Here is a 14,637-nt window from a genome sequence, read left to right as displayed (position 1 = left end):
CTTCTTAGCTGGGGGAAATTTTACAATTGCCAAGAGCAATTTGGCAGTGTCTGGAAACATCTTTGGTGGTCGAGACTTGGAAGGAGAGGAGTTTGCTCCTCTTATGTAGTGGATAGAGAACTGGGACGCTGCTGAATACCCTACAGTGCACAGGACAGGTCCTGCAACACAGAATTGTCTTTCCCAAACATCGGTAGTGCCAAGGTTGAAAACCTTGCTCACAGCCATGAAAATGAATCTTCCTATTCCCAAAACAGAGACTCACGTTCTCACCCAAGTATAATGGGTGATGTTTTCATAAGTCAAAGCACCAAATAGTTTGAGTGAGGTCTTTGCCTTTTCTGGCAGGTCACCTCTAGGCAGCCCTGGCAGGGCTTGAAGTCCCATGTGCAACCACTGGAGGGCAGCAGTGATTTCTCCCGGTTTATTGGACGAACCTCCTGTTTCCTGCCCAGGAGACCCTGGCCTGGGGCAGCCCTGGAGGAGCAGCCTGCTGTTAGGAATGTGGAAATGGGATCACAGGTGCTGAAGGAGCTGGAAGATGGCTTTTCCTTGTGAAGTGTGCAAGAGGATTTTAAAAAGCCGGCTCCCTTCTTCCTCCGCTGAACCCTGCCTCCTTCCCCAGTTCACCCTGATCCAGGACCAGGAGCCAGGATGAGACCTCTCCCTCCACACTCCCTGCCCAGGAATCCCAGCTATGTGCAGACCAGGCCCTGTGGCCCATCCCGACTCTCAGGGCACCCCAAAGCAATGGCTACCTGGGCCACACCTTGAGTCCATCTGACAGTGGTGGACACAGCTCTCCTTTCTCAGAACCTAAGAGTTCTTCCTCCCCTACGGCCTTCCTGTCAGATACTGGCAGACCCCTTCTCTCTCAGGGAGCAGAGGGTATGCTAAGGTGGGTGGCCAGAGCTTTAAGGACCCATCTTCAGCTCCATCTACAGGCAGTGACTACAGGCTCACCATGCAGCTGGGAGTGAGAAGATACGCACTTGGGCCTGGCAACCTCTGCCTTTCACAGGGCTACTGTGAGCTAATGTAAGTGAAGGCACAGGGCAACGGCAGGGCACTGTGTACGCACGCACCCACAGCCATGGTGCCCTCTGCAGGGGAGGGGCATCTCCCTGAGCTGGGCAGGATGGCCCAATACAGAGCCCGGGTGCTGCAGGGAGGTAGAACATCTTCACTCCCATCTCTGCCTTGGGATGCTCTGGGGATCTCAAACCTGGAGCCAAGCTCCCCTGCTTGTTTAGGGGAGCAACCTAGGAAGCCAGGTGCTCCTTCCTGCAGCCTGAGACTGTGATGTATTGATGAGTAAAAGATATTAAAACATAGTAAAATTATTAGGAAGTAAGGAGTATTCATTATCTTTGTTTTTAATACAATTTATTATAATAACTTAATTTTTTAGTAACGATACTGTTTAATAATTGTTTTGCAAAATTCCTTAAAATTTTTCACATGGTTCAAGCAAACCAATATGAGCCAACTCAGGCACACCAGTGTGTATCTGATCAGAGAGCAAGACCCAGAGAAGCATCTTGAAATGATGTCACAACTCCTGGCCATCTTAGGAGATCCTAGAGGATCTCAGGTACATCCCCAGGCTTCAGGACCTTGGTAGGAGCTGTCACTTAGGCCCTGAGAGAGCAGAGCAGCAGCAGAAGATGTCTAAAGAATCTTTTCAGCTAGAATTTAAGACTGAATGTGTTTGTTGGACATTCAGTGTCCTCTCATTCCAGAGATCCAGGCATCCCTGTTGTCATTGTCCCTCCCTGTCACCCGAGACCTCTACCAGCTCCAGCTCCACTGTCTACCCCCTTCCCCAGCTCAGGCACTTGGTCCCTCACTGTGTCTCCCACCGTTGAACCCTGGAGAGATTTCAGTTTGCTGAGTGACTTTCCAACTTACAGGTTCCTTCTCATCCTGGCAGCTCTGTGCAACTGCCCTCTGCCTGCTCTGGCTTTGGGTTGGGCACAGGGCCTCACAGAGACAGGGGGGTGCCTTAGCCCAGCCCAGGGCTGCAGGGAGGCTGCAGGGGTGATTGCCACCCCCCCCCTTCTCTGCCTTCAAGCACTAAAAACCTCTGATATGGAAGGCAGTGACTCTTGGGCCCTGACCATGTGCAGTGTCTGTGGGCAAGAGAAAGGTCCCTTCAGCTGGTACAAAGCTCAACTCTCATTCTTTTAGATGAGGGAGGGGAGGCTCTGAAGGAAAACTGCCACTTGATCCAGTCCTACCTCCAAGGAACTGGCCTGCGTCTGGGCAGGAAATGTTGAAGAGAAGTAAGAATGGGATCTCAGCCTGGGAAAGAGCACTCTTTTGAGAACAGATCCTGCTGCGAACCCTGCAAGTCTCTGTCCTCCCCAGGGTGCCACTCGTGGATGCAGGTGGCCCCACTGCCCCATTTTCGCACCCCCACTCACCGATCTCCTCGTACCGCATCACGGTGCCCAGATTGGCGTTCTCATCTGAGGAGGAAAGAAAGAGGGGCACAGAGACATCAGGGAGGGAGACCCCCTTGGAGAGGAGCATCTGGGATGGGATGGGGGGACCGTGCCTCCTTGCACAGGGGCATCTGAGGAGAGTGAGTGGGGCCCAGGCTGGCCCACCATGGACAGGGAGCGTGTCCTTCCGTTCCCCGAGCAGGACTTCCTGTTTCTGGAATTTTCAGAGCGAGACCCCTTCCTGGGGAACCATTGATGAGAAGGTGCCCGCACACGCGCAGTATCTTACGGAGGCTTCCCCAAACCGATAGCCTCAAAACTCAGGGGGACAGCTTTGGAGTCACAGGAGGCTGCCCTCCTCCTTGAGGGCTACCTGGTTTAAAGAGCCAGGAAACTTGGGGACATTGTCATTTTTGTGTGGCAGAGCGTAGTGACAGCACGAAGCAAGATGTGAAAGCAGAGCCTCTGGCGGGACGCTGTCTCACCCGTGCCTCCCCGCCTCCTTCATCATCCCTGAGTTCTTTTTCATCATGCCTGAAACTGGAAACCTCAGAAATGGGGGAAGTCAGCTCCCAAGAATCAAGGGATCAAAGTCCGGGGCTTAGGGTCTGCAATTAAATTGGGGGTTCACAGAAGAAAGTCCCAGGGACTCTGATACTCTCCTCCATGAGGAGCTTTGGGGGAACAGGAAAAAGACAGAGCTGAAGGGAAAAGCTCATGCCTCTTGGTAGGACAGGCACTGCCAGCCAGGGGCAGATTCTGGCCTGTGGACAGTTTCTTGATCAAAACCCTTTAGGTGGACAGACACATTCTGTGGGGTGTGGGATAAGGAATGAGCACAGCCTGGAGGAGGGCAAAGGCCATGAAATCTGCCCAGGCAGCAAGACCAGGGGGCCAGGCCTTTTGGGATCCCATCACAGACTGGCACCGTGAGCCTGGAATCGTCCTGCTCACCTCTTCCAACCATTGCTCTGTAAGTGGTCACCCGACCATAAGTCGTCTTGGTCTATTCAGACTGCTATGACAAAATGCCATAAACTGGGTGGCTTCAAACAACAGAAATGTATTTGTCACCATTCGGGAGGCTGGGGAGTTCAAGATCAAGGTGCTGGCCGATGTGGTGACGGGTGAGGACGTGTTTCTGGGTTCATGAACAGCACCCCGCACCGGGTCCTCACCATGGAGCCTCTTTGGTAAGGGCAGAAATCTCACTCACGAGGGCTCCACTTGGGACCTAGTCACCTTCCAAAGGCCCCTCTGCCTAAAACTGTCACCTTGGGGGTTAGAATTTCAATGTTATCTATACCCACAAGCACCTACGCTATGATCATATTCAGATCAGAGCGTAGGTGCTTGTGGCTATTTGCTGATGACGGGAGGGAGGAGAGAAAGGAAACAGGACGGGAAAGGAAGACCCTGGCTTCCTTACCTACGAAGGTGAAGCGCTCCACGGGTGGGCGGACACAGCAGATCCGGCTGAGGCTTTCTCCCACCTTCCCCAAGATCTTGGCTATGGGAGAGAGCAAGACAGACAGGGACAGAGGGAGAGAACCACTCACAACTTACACTTGGGGCCCACTGTCAACAGGAGGGGTGCACTGGGGGTGGGGTGGGGCTGGGAGCGGAAGGCAGGAGGAGGGTGGAGAGAAAGAACAGAAAGATCACAACAAAAGTTCCATCTCCTTGATCACAGTCCAAGGTGAACACAACGCCTAAGCCCGGTGAGCCACAGACTGGAATCTATTTCCTAGTCATGGTCATGACCGTTTTGAAAACTTGGAAAACTTAGAAGAGGAAAATATATAAAGAGGGAAACAAAAAGCAGCCCTAATCCCACCTCCAGAGATAATCACCACTAACATATTGGTGGAGCGATGATTTTCCTCCATTTTTAAAATGTATGTTTGCAGGTGTCTCGACATAAGTGCACAGATGCTACGTTTAAAGGGTATTTATGCTATTGGCTTTTCTCATTTTTATATCATGAGCATTTCCTCGCTGGGTTTGTCGTGAGTCTATCCTTAGGACAGGCTCTATCCACTGGACAGTAAGTAACACCCAAATCTCATCTGGCTGAGAGAGATCTGGTATTCAATTATCTCTCTGGGCTCCAGTCCAGAAATTTTCTCTGAGCCCCCCCACAAGTAGCTGTATGCAAACTGAGATTCTGACTCTTTGCAAATTACCCAGTTTATAATAGACCAAAATATGACAGCTTATGATCCCTAGGCTTGAAAAGCAGTAGTATCTGACTCTTGGAATTGCCTAGAATAATTTGAGTGTGTACCTTAGAGCCTGACAGTACTTAGTATGAACTCTAGCCCTTCGACCATAGGCAATTAGCAACCTGTACTGTGAATCTCCGTTTTGTATTAGTGAATGGGAATATAGCACCTGTGGGTAGAATCACTGCGGTAAATGAGAAACATATAGAAAGCTCTGCGCACTGTTCAGACACATAGTATTTGGTGGTCAGTAAGTGCTGGTGGCCTTTGTTCTCTGTCTAATGAGGTGACTAAAAGTGCCCAGGTATGGATCCTGTCCCTGCCACTTCCTCACCGTGTGGCCTTGTGCAAGACCTTCGACCTCCCTGGCAGAGGCAGAGAAAAATGCTCCTTTTTGTATATTTAATTTCTAGTTAATGTAATTCTATTTAAATGCACAAGAAGAATGCACACCATCATTTCTCTCTCTCTCTCTCTCTAATGGTGATGCTCTCTATTAACAGTTCTGAAAGCACAGTTCATGGACCAGTAGCATCAGCATTATCTTATTAAAAATACAAATCCTCCTCCCTCTCCCAGGCCTACTGAATCAAATTCTGGGTCGGGCCCCGCTGTGAATGCTTTAGCGCGTCCTCTAAGTGATTCTGAAGATTGAAACGAACTGTACCAACATTCTCCTACCTGCAGTGGGCTTGGCGGGCACGTTGTTGTTGTTCTGGTAAATGGGCTGGGGGGTCTCATGTTGGGGCTGTCCGATCACAGGTGTCATGGAAGGTGTGTTGACATTGGACAGGATGCAACCGGTCACCCTCTAGGGAGAAGGAGAAGGACTGAGTCTGTGACATTAGCTAAGTGACTTTGAAAAGCGTTTCCCAGTTGTCTCCAAATGGTCATCAGTTTGTCCATCAGAGTGCGCAGAGTTGAGGGAGAGCCCTGGGCATCAGTTCTAGATCCAACTGCACCATGTGGTCACTAGGCTGTCAGGTGACAGGGATGCTCAGAGGAAAAAGCATGGGATATGTCACTATACAAACACGGATTCAAATCTGGGCTCTGCCTCCCTTGAGCTACATGACGTTGGACAGTTACTTCATCTGTCCTGAGTCTCAACTCAAGTCTAACAATTTACCTGCCTTTTTGACTGTGGTAGGATTACTGAGCACATGCATTGTGCCTATGGAGGGCTTGACAGATGGCAGAAACTCTGTGAGTGTCAGCAGAAAGGACAACCTTCTGTGTCTCGTGAATATCGGTTCTCCCTGCCTGCTTCATGGGGCTCAGATGAGATCATGTCTGCAAAAGGGCTCCGCGAGCTTGGGAAAGGTCATGCAAACACGAGGTACTATGGCCACCTGCAGCCTCTTCAGGCCAGAGATGTCAATAACACAGCCAAGCAAGAGAGCAGCGCCAGGCAGAATGGGCTGTGTTCGTGTTGCAGGAAGCGAGTGGGTGGGTTCTGAGCCCTCTCTGGCCTGTTCAGCGGCGGCGTGAATACACATTCCAGAGCCAAGCGGAAATTCGATGTGTATTCTTCATTATCCTGTGCTATCAGGCCTGCTGCTTTCCCCAGGGCTGCAGAAAACGTAGAGCTGATCACACAGCATTCTTCACAGCTGACCCAGAAGCAACCCTCCCTCACCCAGAGTGAGTGGGAGACCAGCTATGGTGCAGCAGAAACAAAGGACCAGTATTTAGTCCCTTAGCTTCACAAGGGCCACTTCTTACTCAGGATCCCTCCCCTGAAGGCAGCATCTGGAGAGCGATGGTGCCCACCACCCACTCCCGCCCACCACCCTTTCTGGATCAGAGTCCTGCAGTGTTAAAGGATCCCCAAGTTCCAGGGCTGGGATGATCGTCAAAGCACCTCTCCCACAGCTACCCCGCAGGCAGAATGGCTCGCAAGTCCTTCTGGGCCCTGGAAAAGCAGCCTGTGTCTGGTGGGGAAACCTGTCACTTTTGTCATGCTCCTCATAGGCAAAGGTCACAGCAGCATACAGCCACATCTGGGAGCCAGCTGGGGCTGTGGACTCAGATCTTCTCCGTCTCTTTGTGGGTTTCTCTGCCCAGCTGTGCTGATGGAGTAGGAGCGTGGTCTGCCTCCTTTTGTTATTCTTTTACCACCAGAAAAGAAAGTGGCACATTTTCTCATTTAATAACGGGTCTGGTTATTAACTAGCTGAGGAATTTCTCCCTCTTGCTGGACAAACCCCACTGATTTGTTCTCTCCCAGAGAAGAAAATGGCTGACGGTATGTCCCGCCCTCGCCCTTGTCAACTCCCAGTGGCTCAGAGACCTCTCCAAACAGCCCCGAGCGCCTGTCTCTCTGACACATCTCTTCTCCATGCCAGGAGCACTGGCCTCACACCACAACTGGGAAGGCTCAGGGGGATTGGGAATCGGCTCCGAGCTTCTGCTCCAAGGCAGGGGACCATCTGTGACCTAAATGGTCAGCCAGCCTCTGCCCATCAGCCAGAAGCAGCTGGGGCTTCTGGCTGAGTTTCTCTGGTCCAGACTCATGCTTTGGGCAAGAGTAAAAGAGGGAGTGTCCAGGAAGCCCGGTCATTTGGACAACAAAACAGCAGCCAGGCTTAATGGCCACAACTATGACCAGCGCTCAGAAATGCCTGCAAGGAGGATGCTGCGGCTTAAACATGGACGCCTGAGGCACTTCCAGATCCGAGGGCCCAAAGATGGACGTGCACCTGAGGAACTTCCGGATCCGGGGGCCTAAATATGGATGTGCACCTCAGGATCTTCCGGATGCCACAGCCTAAACATGGAGGACTGAGGCACTTCCAGATCCGAGGGCCCAAAGATGGATGTGCACCTGAGGAACTTCCGGATCCAGGGGCCTAAACATGGATGCCTGAGGCATTCCAGATCCTGGGGCCTAAACATGGACACCTGAGGCACTTTCAGATCCTAGAGCCTAAACATGGATGTGTACCTGCGGCATTTCTGGATGCTATGGTCTAAACATGGATGTGTGCCCAAGGAACTTCCGGATCGGGGGGCCTAAACATGGACGTGCACCTTTGAAACTTCTGGATCCGGATCCGGGGTCTAAACATGGATGTCTGAGGAACTTCCGGATCCAGGGGCCTAAACATGGACACTTGAGGTACTTCTGGATCCGAGAGCCTAAACATGGACGTGTCCCTGGAACTTCTGGGTCCTTGTGCCTATAAAGGGCAGGGCGTGACTCTCAGAAGGGACGTGGCCCATGAAGGGGAGCTGAGTATGGGGCCTGTTGGGGGGCAGACTGAGCTGTCACACCCTGAACTTGAATGTGACAGTGGCCTCACTTCCCGGCCTTCCCCTGGGTGTCACTTCCTCACCTTTCAGGCGGTGCCAAGCGCAGGGGCCAGGCCCTGAGGAGGAACACCAACTTTCTCCTCGCTTAGCCAGGTGCCCAACCTTGCTGGGGGTGGGGACATCTTATGACACTAGCTGCCTCCTGCATCCCTGCCCCAGGACCTCAGGGACCACAGGCAGGGAGACGTTGACATGATTCTCCCCTGGCCATTGACCCTCAGCCCCGAGGTCTACCCAGGGAGAGCTCTGTCTCCCAGACGGTCAGGGGGCCCCTGTGACCTGCTGCTCCTTACCCACTGTCATCCTGGGTGAGCACAGGTCAGGACACCAGACATTACTGAGAGTGACATCTCCTGGATGGGCGGCTGGGGACTTTGCCTCTGTCTCCAGGCCTTAGACTCCGGATGATCCCTCCCAGAGACAGAAAATAACCCCACACTGCCCAAGACTTATTTTTAAGCTTTGGATTCTGAAATTTTCCTGCTGCCACCTTCTTTGTGAAGCCAGTTTTTCAACAGAGACAATATTCCAGGGGGAAAAAAAACAACAACATGGAGTCAATCAAACCAAGCTGACACATCTGGTCCTCCAAGAGAAATCTGGATTGGGGGGAGAACAGCCATTCTCAACTGGTGAAATAGTGAAGTTCCCTTGTCCTTATTTTGTGTAAGCAAAATAAATAATCTGATGTTAACTCATCAAATTTTTTTTGATGAGTGCTTGGCTCATAGGAAAAAAAAAAAAAAAAGAAAAGAAATGCCTGCAAGGTCCCCTGATTCCTCCCTCTTGTCATGGATCCTGAGGCCTCTGTGACTAGAAGGAGAGCAGACCTCCAGGTGACCACCCCCCTAGGCTGGCATGGAGTGTGAGAAATAAGTTTGTCTGATGTCACTGAGAATGTAGGGATGCCTGTCACTTCAGCGTATCTTAGCCTATCCTGACTGACTCATCCTTATGCAGAAAGATGGTGTGTCTTTTATTTCTATGGCTGAGACCAGCACCGAGGAGCATGTCAGGGTGACTCTGTGTCACAGACCTATCAGGAAATCAGGAAAGAGTCAGGATGTGTGTGAAGAGTTCCAAAGGTGGACAGAAAGGAGATCAGTTCTACTCACTTTCAAGGGGGGTGGGCTTAATAGATGGAGCAACAGCCAGTTGGCCTCCCTACTTCTCTTGCTGTTGGCTCCCCAGGATGGTCTGGAGCCTTAAAGCTTCATGTCTAGTGAAAGGAAGCTCAGCAGGGTGGCGGGTGAGTGGGGGGCCAGGGGGTGCTCCCCCAGGAGAAGACAGTGACAGGCCGAGATGGGATGGAGGCTCTCCCAGATGGGAACCACAGCTTGCTGATGGTGGTGTGGGCCTAAGAGGCTCTACATCAGAGTCAGGGGAGAGAGCCCAGTTCATGGTTTGTCATCTTGGTTCATCAGGTTCTTGCCACTGACGGTGCCATTTTCATCTTGTCACTGTGGGACCGATGGGTTGGTATTGATCTGGGACGGGTGCTTTCTGTGCACACTGTCGGTGCTGCTGGCTGTGGATAGCCCACTCTCACCTGGCAGCCAGTCCTTGAGTCTGCAGCCCAGACACACACAGGCCCCAGACGCAGGCCCGGGGCTCCAATCAGGAATACGGGAGTTATCATCCATCAGTGCTCACTGGGCCCTCACGGTGTGACCTCAGGTACATGGGCTTCCTTTTACCAGGTAATGAAGCAGGGATCAGACACCATCTGCCCTGAGGCTTTGTGAGGAGCAATGAATGGGATTGACAGCGCACTGGCCAGCAGGTGTGTGGTGCCCGGCCATAGCCGCCTTCCCTGGAGTAAGGGGACCCATGGAGCAGAGGAGGGAGCAGAGGGCCTGGCTGCCCAAACCAGCTCCAGCACCTCTCTCTGCCTTTCTCAGCCCAGCCTTCCCTTCTCCTCGCTTTCTGTACTCCTGCAGCTGTGGTCTCCTTATCCCACCTTGAACTTGCTCCCTGTTGTTGAAAGCTGCCCAAGTCACACGCAGCGGCAACAATATCATGTCACATCCAAATGGGAGGCTGAGTTAGAGGGTGGAAGGCAGGGAGCCCCCACCCCCCACCTGAGCTGCTCCGGGTTCCTTCCTGATTCACCACTTCCCTTCCTGCCGCCCCCCACCCCCTGACTGGCCCCTCTGACAGCCAGCAGAGAAGGAGGACGCCTTCTTCAGCCAGGAGGCAGCAGTCCCTGTCCCTGATGCCTGGCTTCTGTGGGCACAGCCCCTCCCCTGTCTCCCCGCAGTCCACCCGTCCCTTGGCTGGGGCCCGGCTCACCTTCATGAGGTCCCGATGGTGTTCCAACACACTGCATGTCGTCTGCCAGGTGTCCTGGTAGCACTCCCACGGGTCCACCCTAACATGGAGAGAGTTTCCATTTCCACACTCTTTCCTCCCTCCATAGCTCAGGGGCTCACCATAGCTCAGGGGGCAAAGCTGGTCACATCAAGGGCTTAGATCTCTACTCAGATAAAACCTGGGCGTGAAGCTGACCTCAGCTTCCTCTTCTGTGAAATGAGAGGAGTCTGGTATAAGCTTCTGAGAAAAGATGCTGGAGCCAGTTTGCCTGGGTTAAATCCCCAGCCTCAGCCTTTCCAGCTGGGTAGGTGAGTTCTCAGTGCCTCATTTTCCCATCTATAAAATGGGAATAACAGTAGCAACTATTTTATGGTTTTGATAGAAGGACTTAGTAAATTTTATATGTACAGTACTTAGTGGAGTGTCTTGCTCTTATTTACAAAAGCAAATCCTCCGAATCCTGCAGGATTGTGACAAAGATTAAGCCCCCACTTGATGGGGGCTCTGGTTTCCAGGCAGGTAAGATCCTGGAGCCTCAGCTGGGTCTGCCTCCCTGAGCACTGGGGAACCTTGCAGGCCTGGGCATGAGGCACAGCAGTCAGATAGGCCTAGGCTCAGGCCTAGAGTCACCCCTCCTGCGCGCCAGCTTGTGAGGTAAGCAGACTGATGAGGCTCTCGGGCTTAATTGCCAACTTAATGAGCTGCTAAATTGGGATATTTCTCAAACATTTCTTTAGCAGCTGAGCATTCCCTGTCCACCCCTTACCATGCACAAACACCTCAGGTTTTCAGATGAGATCGCACTAACTGAAAGCTATGAAAGGGTTTTGCCCAGAGCCTGTTCCTCCCAGATCCCCAGCCCCCCTCCCTGTTCTGGGTGCACAAGGTGCCAGAGATGACCAGACACTTGACCTGGCTACACAGGCTCCCTGGGTTGGGGGCCTGCCAGCTCCCGTCTCTACAGCTCCTTCTTAGACTCCCTGGAGATCTCAATTCTGGTGGTGATTTCAATTCTGATTTAACCAGTGCCTGGAACAGTGTAAGGCAGCCAGGAGGCACCCAGTAAATATTTACTGAATGAATAAGGAAATTATTCCAGAATCTTCTAAGCATATCCAAACAGGAACAGCCTCCTGCTTAATGTTTTCCCTATTGGACTCCATTTCCCTGGGAGACCTGGAGAAGCCTCATTTCTAATCCTGACTCGACCACAGAGGGACTGTCGCTCGGGCCCTTTGACTTCTCCTGGCTTGTGTCCCATCTGAGAAAGAGCAGCTGTCTTTCTACCTACCTGTGTCTCGAGGGGGTGAGAAAGTCCATAAAGGGCACATGCTTCTCACACAACTCACTGCGCTCCAGTGGCCAGGACCACCGTGCAGTCATTATTGTCGCTTCCCTTGGCTGGCCTGGTTTCCGCCCGCCCACTGTCCCTCCTGGGCTGACCCTGCCCCCCTCGTCTGAGCTCAGCTTCCCATCACCTCCCTCCTTTTGGGGAGACCTTGAGGTGCTGCTTATCTCTCCACAGGGGACATGAGAGCACAAATGGTGTGCTGCGACTTTTTAAAAAACATCATCATCTCATGCAAATGACAGCGGTAGGAATTTAGGGGAGAATAATTAGCATAATTATTGGAAACTTGCTTTAATTACGCTGCAAGCTCGGCAGATGGGGTCAGGGGAACACTGCCATCTTAGGGGCATGTCTGACTGGGAAAAGAGGTCTCTGGGTGTGACCTAGTCTGAACACCGTTCGGGCAATGCTTACAGGTCCCACACCTCTGTCCCGGAGTCAGTGTGGGTCCCGGGAATGGGCAATTGCCGAGGGCACGGAACGTTCCGAAAGGAAATGAGAGTTACTGGAAGTGAAGAGGGCTGAAAGTGGGGGTATTGGGGATTTTTCTGGCCAGGTCTCCCCCAAAACCCAGTGATGCTTATGGAAGCTCTAAGAATCACACCAGGACCCAGATGTGCCAAAGCCGAGGAAACCCTTAAAGTTCTCTCTGTAGTTTCAAAATCTCGATGGCTGAGGGCAAAACTGAAGTTCTCACTTGGGCCACCCCTGGAGGTCTACCTGCCTATGACCTGTCCATGGCTGATAGCCTCCCTCCACCTCCCTGCCCTCCTGGAGTCCAAAGTACTGCCGCGCTCCTCCTACTTCCCAGCCCCCCCCACAGTGAGCTCAGGGCCTGCCGGCCCCCTGCGGCCAGCCCTACCTGATCCAGTCGGAGTTCTGGACGGCCAGCTGACACATGATGAGGCGGTGTCGACTGGACACGAGGCCCTGGGAAGCAACAGAGCAGTCACTGGGAGGCCCCTGTTCCCCACAGCACCCCTGGAACGGCAGCCCAAGCCAGCCCGTTACCAAAGTGCCACCAGTTTTTGGTGGTGAGAGGGAATGAGAGCTGTGACCCCTTTACTTGTCCATCTGCCCCACAGACAGGCATGAAGCGGTGAGGGGAAGGAAAAAGGAAGATGGATGTGGGGAGGGTACCAGCTCAACCAGGCTGATGGATAAGCTACGGTTTCTGAGGCAGCTGGAGTGTGCCCTGCACAGAGGGGAGACCTAACTCAGCCTGGTCTTATGGCACAGTCCGGCAGCACAGGTGGCTTCCCCCAACACCTACCACAGGTATCTGTGGGAGGAAGGGGTATGACCAGGAAAAGTGACACAGGAAGGTAGGGGCAGGCAAAAGAATTTTAAATCAGATTTTTAAAGGCATAGGCTGTTTTCTCCTAAAATCCCAACAAAGACTTGCCCCGGGCTGCTCAACCCATTACCAGGTGCCAATTTGGCATTGAGGCCAAGTGACAACACACGGGCGTGTCTGCTCCTCTTCTAATGAGCTCTGTCTGGGCATGGCACTGTGTGTGGCTGCCTGTCTCTGGCAGCAGTTGCTCCCAGCTGCTGCCCCAACACCCACTCATTCAGGTCTAACTGATGTCCTGAGACAAGGGGCACTCGGACGGGACTCTGTGAGTATTTTGCATTTTCAAGGATCTTAGCATCGCAGACCATGGGAGCAGTTTTATCCAGAGGAGCAATCAGGTGAGAGAGGCAGGGGGAAGGAGCAGAGGGCAAAGGAAGAGACTCACCTGTTTTCCATAGGAGTCGTGGACCGGGGAGACGATCCCGCCAATCACGATAAACCTTCCAGTTTTGTGCAGATAATCCCTGGCTCTTTCTAATTAAGAGAAGAAAATCACACGTGACCAAGAGGAAAGGTGTGGATTAAAGGTGATAATTGAAATCAATATGTTCAGCTCTCTACTGCTAAGGCTTACTTCTTGCCATTTAAATAGGAAGTGTCAACTTTCAAAGCAAATGCTGGTGATTCAAAAGGTTATGGAAGCCCCTGAAGCGAAAGGATTTAGAACTCAAGAGGATTAATCCAGTTTTAAAGGTTCTCTGTCAGAGGAGCCCAAGGAGGGCTTTAAAACAAACACCTCATTAAGAGCCATTAGAGAAACCGGTTGGAATTTACCTCTATTGTCACTTGCAGAAATTCTGATGAGAAGCAGTAGTTTAAAAAGAAAGGGGGGAAAGGGCTCCTTGTGATATGAAAGATGTGCTGATTGCTTCATCTAGTTACTAAGAAGAGAAAAACCACCAAAACAAGGTAAAGGGCCTTTCACATAATTATGGAGAATTGCAAGTCCACCGTCATTACCCTTGGCTGAGAAAAAAAAAAAAATTGGCCAGAGAAAAGTCTTTTTTCCTTTGGAAGGAATGTGATATTGCTTATCCAAATTTATCAGACAAGCTCAATTGTATTTTCATGACAAAGCTCAGCAAACTAGGAAGGAGCTGAAAGTCTAGCCATATTTTGCTTCCTAGGGGGCTCCTTATACAAATCCCAACAGGGCCTGAGCTTGCATCTCAGAGAAAGGATGGGGATCTTACAGTGAAGGAATGTGGATGTGAAAGCTGAGGCTGGCTGAGCATTTGACAAGCGTTCTCCAGGATTGCCTTACTGGTTCTCTTAACACCTAAAAATAACTCCCACCACATTTGCTTCTTTTTACTCTTTCAATGTGAAATCTCTTTGATTAAAAAAATAATAATAAAAGAGAGAGAGAGAGAGAGAGAGAGAGAGAGAGAGAGACTATTTTGAGCACAGTTTTAGATTTACAAAATAATTGAGCAGATTGTATATAGAATTCCATATACTCAGCCCTCCTTTTACCTCTCACCTAACAGTGTCCCTCATTATATTGATCATCTTGTACTAGGATAGAGTATTTCTACACCTGACAAATCAATACTAACATATTGTTAACTATTGTTCATGATTCACACTGATTCACTCTGTGTTATAGAGCTCTGTATGTACCACCAT

At 51.4% G+C, this 14,637-nt stretch overlaps 1 protein-coding gene across 1 annotated transcript in view; it reads right to left on the bottom strand.

Moving 5' to 3' along the window:
- The window catches only part of Nmnat2 (nicotinamide nucleotide adenylyltransferase 2), a 137,624-nt gene that overhangs the window by 17,007 nt on the left and 105,980 nt on the right, over positions 1-14,637 (bottom strand). Inside the window, exons 2-7 of the mRNA XM_026392894.2 lie at positions 13,394-13,482; positions 12,514-12,581; positions 10,280-10,358; positions 5,354-5,483; positions 3,877-3,957; positions 2,427-2,471 (exon numbers count right to left, since the gene is read on the bottom strand). Coding sequence (XP_026248679.1) covers positions 2,427-2,471; positions 3,877-3,957; positions 5,354-5,483; positions 10,280-10,358; positions 12,514-12,581; positions 13,394-13,482 — 492 coding nt within the window. The remainder of the gene's footprint in view (positions 1-2,426; positions 2,472-3,876; positions 3,958-5,353; positions 5,484-10,279; positions 10,359-12,513; positions 12,582-13,393; positions 13,483-14,637) is intronic.

This window comes from Urocitellus parryii, chromosome 9 (assembly GCF_045843805.1).
Source record: "Urocitellus parryii isolate mUroPar1 chromosome 9, mUroPar1.hap1, whole genome shotgun sequence".
Lineage (NCBI taxonomy): Eukaryota > Metazoa > Chordata > Mammalia > Rodentia > Sciuridae > Urocitellus > Urocitellus parryii.
This window is presented reverse-complemented; position numbering and strand designations above follow the sequence as displayed.